Here is a 7,731-nt window from a genome sequence, read left to right on the forward strand (position 1 = left end):
AGAAGAAACAGAGAAAGGCTGCATGCCGGGAAGCTGTCTTTGCTTGTATCCTTCATGCAACAGTGTTGAGCAGAACAACTGTGGTTTTCAAACAAACATAAAGCTCTACTCTGGTGAACCAAAGTTAGAGCCGATGTTAAATACAAAACATGTGCATTTACAAGGTTTCCCAGGCTTTTTCTAAAGCACAATTAGAAACTATTTCCACAACTTCATACTGAATGTTCCGACTGCACTATTGTGGTGCAGCAGCGATACAACTTCTAAAGATGCCATGACTTTTTTTTAATTGTTGAAGCCTTGGTGGTTTAAAGTCTCTCATGAACTACTGTTGGCTCATGACTCAAACTTCAAAGATAAATGCAAAAGAAAGTTCAAAGTGTGTCAAATATAGAGTCAAGTTAAGTCAATCAGCAGAGAGATCAGCTTCAGTCCAACATCCACAGTAATACAAAGTAGGTTCAATAATATCCCTCACATTGTACAATAGTACATAAAAGGATTTCTTTTTTAAAACGTGTTAAGGCTGTAATAATCAAATTTGACAAATGCTGTCTGTAACGTGAAAGAGGATATTTATAGTGGCAAACCTGCAGAGCATTTTCACTTGACACATGTCTCAGCTCATTGTTTTGGTTTTCTGATCCGCAACTTTACTGTTTTGGCGTCACATCCAGCCACCGCAGGCAGCTGCTCTCAGTGAAAGAGCTCTATAAAGCCACTATACTCTACCCGCTCAACACCACACAGCAGACAGACATAGGTGAACACAGGGGAGCATTTAGCAGCTAAAGAGCCAGATATTTCATTCCCACAATGATCTGCATCTGATTAATCACCCTGTCTGCACTAAACTCTCCAGTAATTTAAAAATCTGCCATGGGCCTATTTCGTGGCAGATATTTTGACACATTGTCATTAATAAGATCAATACAGGCTGCACTCCATTTAGCTTTACTAGTTTCAGAGCACTATCTCTGTCTCACGGATACCCTTAAATGTCTATTAAGTAACATTTCTGCATTATAAATGTCTAAAACCAGCTGGACCTTAGTAATATATTGTGTTGAGTTGAGTACTGACATTAGCGCAAATGTTTCCAACAATTTGAAGACCTGAAGAGATCCGTAATTTAAATCAAGGTCCTGGTCCGTTTGGTTTATTTGCCTATCAATGGTGTCATATCCCTTTTGCACATGTGTCAGTGTGGTGGTTGCCTGCCAGAAGCCATTGAAGTCATACGTTGACTTTTCATCCACTTTTTTACGATACACTTTTTATGATCTTGGTCGTTTTTAACTATATATTTTCACCGGATGAAGGATTTTGGTCATTGGATGTTTGGATCTTCAGTCAACAGAGAAACAAGCTGAGCAACTGTTAGCGGAAATAACATATTGTGAGTGTAAATGAAACCACGGTTAGTGGTATTAATTAAACTTGTGCTTTTCCTGCTGTGACATTCAAAATGTGTGGTCTGAAAAAAGCCCATGTCCTCCATCATCTGGCCTCCACAGCCACATGATCACCAGCTCCCAGTGAATTAGTATCTGCCTTTTAACATTTAATTCACGACAGGTTGAGCCTCGCAGATACAGTAATCCGGCTTCGTTGTCTTTTATCTGCCTTCCTTGTTTTTTTTTTCTTTGTCTTTGATCCCAGCAAGTTCTTGGACTTCTGCCGGCACAATCTCTTGGTTTTGTTGCTGCTGACAGCTGACCTGTATCCTGTCTATTGACAAGCTAAGTCCTGCTTTTATCCCTCTGCTGCTGTGGCTCTCAAGCCAGAACTGTTCGAGGGAATAACACATACACAGCAGCTGCTTCATGTAGAACATTAAACACTACAAATGTGATCAAACATTTGATTTTCCATTCTTTTTAGTTCATGATTATATCAGATGTTTCATATATTATTCAAAACACTTTTGTGTTTCTTTATTTCGTTAATTCGATAAAAAACAACACAACATGAATGGATAGACAGAGGACAAAACCATCTCATCTTCAGCCCTGTGTTTACAGCTTGGCGTATGTTTCCAGTTTGAGCGAGTATTGCTAACATTGCGAGAGCCGTGTCTGAGACCACCCTGTGATGATGTAATTACCCAACACAGGATGTGCAGTAGAGGGGATCGTATCTCAGGGGACAGTAATGTAATCACCTGAGCAAAGTAATCACAGTGAGCTCTAAATACACTCTCACAGACTGGGAATCCAATAGAAGCACATCAACTAACATTAACATTAACATTTATTGTTAAAAGTTACACATTTGAAAATCTATTCCTCCTATTCCCATGTCTTTGTAAGGAGGAAGAAAGGGCACTTTTTTATTTTATTACTATAGTTTTTTGGAAAGATTTGTTAAAAAATAAAATGATAAACTGAAATAAAATAAACTGATTTCCTTTTGAAAATATGTGTTTTTAATAGAAACATTCTTTTATAACTTTTAGAAACGTACAGTAATATGAATGTTTGAGTAACATGACACGCATGTCATTTAATGGCACCATTGGAATATTTAATACAAAAGTTGTATTTATTTAATCATTTTAGTTCCGTTTTAGTATTAGTCAGACCTTTACAAGTGATTCAGAATGACGAAAAGAAAACAAGACTTGGACTTGACTGCTGTGTGCAGTAGATGGATTGCATTCAGGCAGACCTTGAATATTTAATCATTGAAAGAAATGCCCTGGAACGGGCCCTGGCCAGAGCATCCTATAGAGTAGTTTACTGGCCCTGGACGGCGCTCTCGGGGGACAGTAACACATATTTCAACTATCTACTTTATCGTTCACTTAAGATACTGGCAGTCAAAAGGGTACGGGGCAGGGAACTTGGCAACGACGGTCTGGAACGAGATTAGAAAACAACATTGTTCAACTTAAGCGGTACCTCAAAACATCCTGAACAACAACACTAGATGATTCACAAGGGCATCTGCTACACCTATCAAATGTTTTTAAAATGCCCGTTTTGACCAATGTTTTGGGAATGCTCACTTATCAGAGATTCATTTTCTGTTGACGCAGTCATAGTTATTAAGATCCACAACACCCAGTCCCTGCCCTGTCTGCTTAGTGCCGATTCATCTTTATCTCCCACTTTAAACCAGTGTAAACTACTGCTGGCAGGCCTTACTGCAGCAAAAAAGACCATACTGACAATGTGGTTTCCTCCCACACTTCAGATGATTGAATGCTGGATGGCGTCCTACCTGTGTATAGCATCCATTGAGTGCACAACGGCACAACTTAATAGGGCCAAGCCGGCCACTGTGCAGGCATTTCCATGTCCATTAGGAACCTCCTTAAAAGGAGGGCTTTCCCCCCCTCTGACACGCCTCCATGCCCATTTGCCTAATATCAGACCTGGAGAAGGACAGCTTTAAAAGTTAGTGGAAATGGGTTGTACTCCATATAAGCATTTGTTCTTTCAGTCAACTGTTATTTTTACTTTGCTTTGGAATATCTGCCTCTTATTTTATTACTCTATCAATGTTTTTGAAATTCCTATTTCCAACGTTGTGTGTGCCCCACTGTTAAAATATATACATCTGTCTTGTTTCTACTGACTGATTAAACTCAGAAGGTTTTTGTTAACAAAATTAATTAAATTGAGCTCCACAAATCACTTTGACCGATGTTTTGATAAGGATTACCATTAAATAACAAACTACATAAATTTGTAATTTAACGATAACTCCAAAAAGCACAAGCAACATCTGTTTTGAAATGCTAGTGGATAAGAAAGTATACATGTTTCACTTTTGAGCCAACCATATCAATTTATATATTCCTGTTTCACAACTATCTGGTCAAAAATAATGATTAACACACGAGTTCTGCTCAAATATAAATAATATAAGGCAATAAGACACAGTGTATGAACTTAGATACATAGTTCAGTAGGGACTTCTGTTGGAAAGTGTGTTTCCAGGAGCCAGCAGGGGCCCTCCGGACTTAAAACACGCGGTCTGTGCCTTTTAGTGACGGGGGACTGTGAAACATGAGTCGGGATGAAAACTGTGTGCTGGATCCGTATGCCAGTGCAGATGCTGTTCGCCAAAGACGGAGAGGAGGTGCATGATGGATCCCGTCCCACTGCTGCTCGTCATACTCACATCTTTGCCGTTAGGCTCGGCAGTCTACTCCGGGCCACTGCAACCGGAGATCTCCAATGGCAGTTTCCATCACTTCTTTGTCCCGGACGGGGATTACGAGGAGACGGAAGACCCGGAGGACTGCCAGATGCTGTTTAAATTCTCAGATGTGTATCCATGTGGGGCTTCTGAAGAGAGGGACTCCGTGGTGAGGGACGACTTCATCATCACCAAGCTGCAGGCGGAGGACGAGGCGCGGCTGCTGGAGGTCATCGGCCGGACCGTGGAGCACGACCTGGACGGAGAGGAAAGCTACCGCGAGTTCCTCCAGCGGGAGCTCTCCCAGGTCGGCGAGGCTTTTTCCAACGTGGACAAATCTCTGTTGGAGCTGGAAGTGAAGTTTAAACAAAGTCAGGAGAATGAGCTGAGAGAGGAGCAACAGCTGAACGGCTATGTGTTGAAGCAAGTGAGTGACATCCGGGGAGCTCTCAGAGAAACGACACACATCTCTCTGGGACTGAAAGATAAACACGAGCTGCTGTCTCTCATCATCCGCAGCCATGGGACCAGACTGAGCCGCCTGAAGACAGAGTATCTTAATGTTGGCTCATAGTGGGTTTGTTTTTAAAGCTTAGTGTATATGAACGCGTGTGTGTTTTGTGTGTGAGACAGACGCTCCAGTTCAACAAACAACTGGAAAGTTAACTGTGGTTTATGAATAGTATCTTGAATCTCTGACTGTTGGCTATTCCCATTCCTTGTGTCACAAAAGGGAGCTAACACAAACATGAAGGCATTCCTCTGAGTCAGGAGGGAAAAAGGAAATCTGAACATAAATAATGACTGCATGGGGCCCTCTGTGCCATCTCTGAGGAAGGTAGTAGCATGAAAACTAAAAGCCCTTTAAGTGGATTGATCTCTGAATCTATATTATATCAACATTTATGTCTGTATGGTTTAAATTAAGTTGTTTATAAAATTGTAGGTTATAACTGCTTCAAACTAATGTTTATTATTCCTCACATATCTTAATTGTCCCTTTTACTCTTGAGCAAGACAGCATGTATTTCAGTATCTTTAAAAATGTTTTCTACTGCATATTTTACTAATTTGTCCTGAGACACAAACTGCCATACAGTGGTGTATTAAAAAAAAAACATATTCATCCTTTGGAGCTTGAGGTTTACATAAACAGTAATAAAACATTTTTTTAAAACATTTGAAATCTGAACTTTTGATTTTCGGCAGTCATGTCTTTACCTCACCATGTCTGATGTTGGCATTTAAAGTGGCAGACTCAACTGTCCCGTCAAGTGGCCTTGGTTAATTGACGTCTGAAGTCTTTCATTGCCTCCCACTTTCATCTGGAAGTCATCTACTGGAGTATGAAGTATGTTTGTCCAAGGCAGACGCTGTCGTCATTATATACTCTTTTGTCTTTCATGATCTATAAAATTTGTGGTTTATATGAAATCTTTGGTGTTGAAATTCTGAGTGGTTTTGGATTATGTAATTGGACTAAAAATAGACTTGACATGCAGCTTGTTTAAACCTCTAAAGAATTCAACTCTCTTGCTCTTCTGCTGTTGACATGCAAATTATATTTCAGACACACTGTTTATGGTGTGTTTTGAATTCCTGAAAGGCATTAACTCTACCCTGCAGGGTCACATAACTCTACTCTCAGGACTGTTGTGCTAATGTGCAGTGCCTTTAATTTAATAATTCAAATGCCTTTGGTAGAAATCTGTGTATTTTCTTTCTTTAACTACTGTTTGAAACTCTCTTGTTTCAGCCAAAGTCTGCAATAACCACAAAGTAACTGCCATAAGCGTGCCCACTTTTTACAGAGATCATGTCTGTGCTGATGTAAGGGAGCCAGATGGGCTGCCATGGGCGCAACTGGGTGTGATTTCCTCTGTCTGGTTTTCCTCTCAGTCCAGCTTCCCCTGAGGGACCCCCTTTTAAAAAACAGCTCTCTGTAGCTCAGTGCAATGCGGGCCAACCCCGTCAAAAATCCCAGAGCTCCATGTGCAGAGAAACCCTATATGTCTGTATGGCTCCTAATTTCCAGAGGTACTGCACAGTGCGCACTAAACCCACCAATCTTACTTAATTTGTCTTTTTTGGCTCAAATCATTGATTCCACCTATAGGAAAATACTTTTCTATAGATTGGTTTCAGGTCCCTGATGCGTAGAAGAAGGAAAGTCTGAGCGTAAAGTACGCTGTTGGAAGAATGTATTCTCCCCACTGACGAACAGAGAAAGGTCAGGAATGCAAAGCGGAGTTGACCTGAGAACACACGGATCCCTCTCAGCACCGAGCACAAAGCCCTAAAACCACATGCCTCTGTAGTGTTGTTATTATTAGAAATATGAGAGCTATTTGAATACTACAGCTGCTACTAGTCCGACCATTATTATCCCTGCAATGACTACTACTGTGTATTACTAAAACTAGTAATGGTACTACCATCTGTCTGCTACAACTACTGCCACTAAATGTGTTCACAGTGTGTAGGAGTCCTTGTTTAAAAGAAACACAAGCTCACACTTTAATGAGATTAGATTTTGACTAAATAATTTGACCTTAAAAAATGTTTGCACGTTTTAATTGGTTGTCCAATCAGTGTTGATGGTAAATGTAGTCAATTGAAGCAATACATCGCTCAGTGCGTGCTACAGTATATTGACCAAGAAAGATGCAAAATGCAAAATCTGTTGTTCTTCGTGCCTCCAGCAGCGTCATTTGACGTGCCAGTGTTATAACAGTGATATAGTTGGTGGTAAGGAAGAACTACAGGCTATTTGAGTTTGGATTTCTAGTCTTGGCCTGTGGGTAGCCAGGGGGTGCGTGTGCTCCAGATGCTGCTCAAAAACAGAGCTCTTCGCTTGCATTGCAGACTAGTTACGTTTCCAACAGTGAAAATGGCTTTCCAACATATGAGTGCAAGGATGTTATGAACAAATGTACATTTTACAGCTTTTAGGCTGAATCAGAAATCCTTTATTAGTCCCACAAGGGGGAATTGACCTTGTTACAGAAAAAGAACATATGAAGTGGCGAGGACACAATCATTAAATTAGAAGTACAAAGTGGTTGATAAAAAATTATAAAAATTAATATTGCACATAATACTCAGATATTCAGCAGGATTTATTCGAGCCAGAATATACGGCTGAAGAAAAGCAGCAGCGAGATATGTAGATAGTGCAAGAGGATATGGCCGGCTGGGGACCCACGGGGCGTCAGAAGCTTGCCCGCAATGCATCCTGGTACATGCAGTGCCTGATGACCTCATCTTACGGTCTTCATCAGTAGGTCAACATGTGGCAACTGAGCTTTTTCAGGAGCTTGTTGGTCGATCATCTTCATGACAACTGAGAAAACTTCTACTGAGGTCCATTCTCTGATGAGGACCATGAGATGCGGTTGAAAGCCTTAGAAAGAAAAACATCCTTGAGCAGTAAACCAGAAGGGATTAACAAGAATAATATGGTTTCATTTTAAAACTGTTCATCTTCCAGCTTGTCACAAAGTACAGATCATTTTAATTGATTTTTGTATCTGTGTATATAACATACAGCACATCATTTATAGTATCATGAACGTATAATTA

General features: G+C 40.4%; 1 protein-coding gene across 1 annotated transcript; it reads left to right on the plus strand.

The window, feature by feature from the left end:
* The first annotated feature begins 2,005 nt into the window (after positions 1-2,005).
* fibina (fin bud initiation factor a) lies at positions 2,006-5,328 on the plus strand. Its single transcript, XM_029433838.1, has one exon. It carries the CDS (start codon positions 4,094-4,096, stop codon positions 4,721-4,723), a length of 630 nt encoding a protein of 209 aa, XP_029289698.1. The 5' UTR covers positions 2,006-4,093; the 3' UTR covers positions 4,724-5,328.
* Positions 5,329-7,731: the final 2,403 nt, after the last annotated feature.

The sequence above is a fragment of the Cottoperca gobio genome, chromosome 6, assembly GCF_900634415.1.
Source record: "Cottoperca gobio chromosome 6, fCotGob3.1, whole genome shotgun sequence".
NCBI classification, from domain to species: Eukaryota; Metazoa; Chordata; class Actinopteri; order Perciformes; family Bovichtidae; genus Cottoperca; species Cottoperca gobio.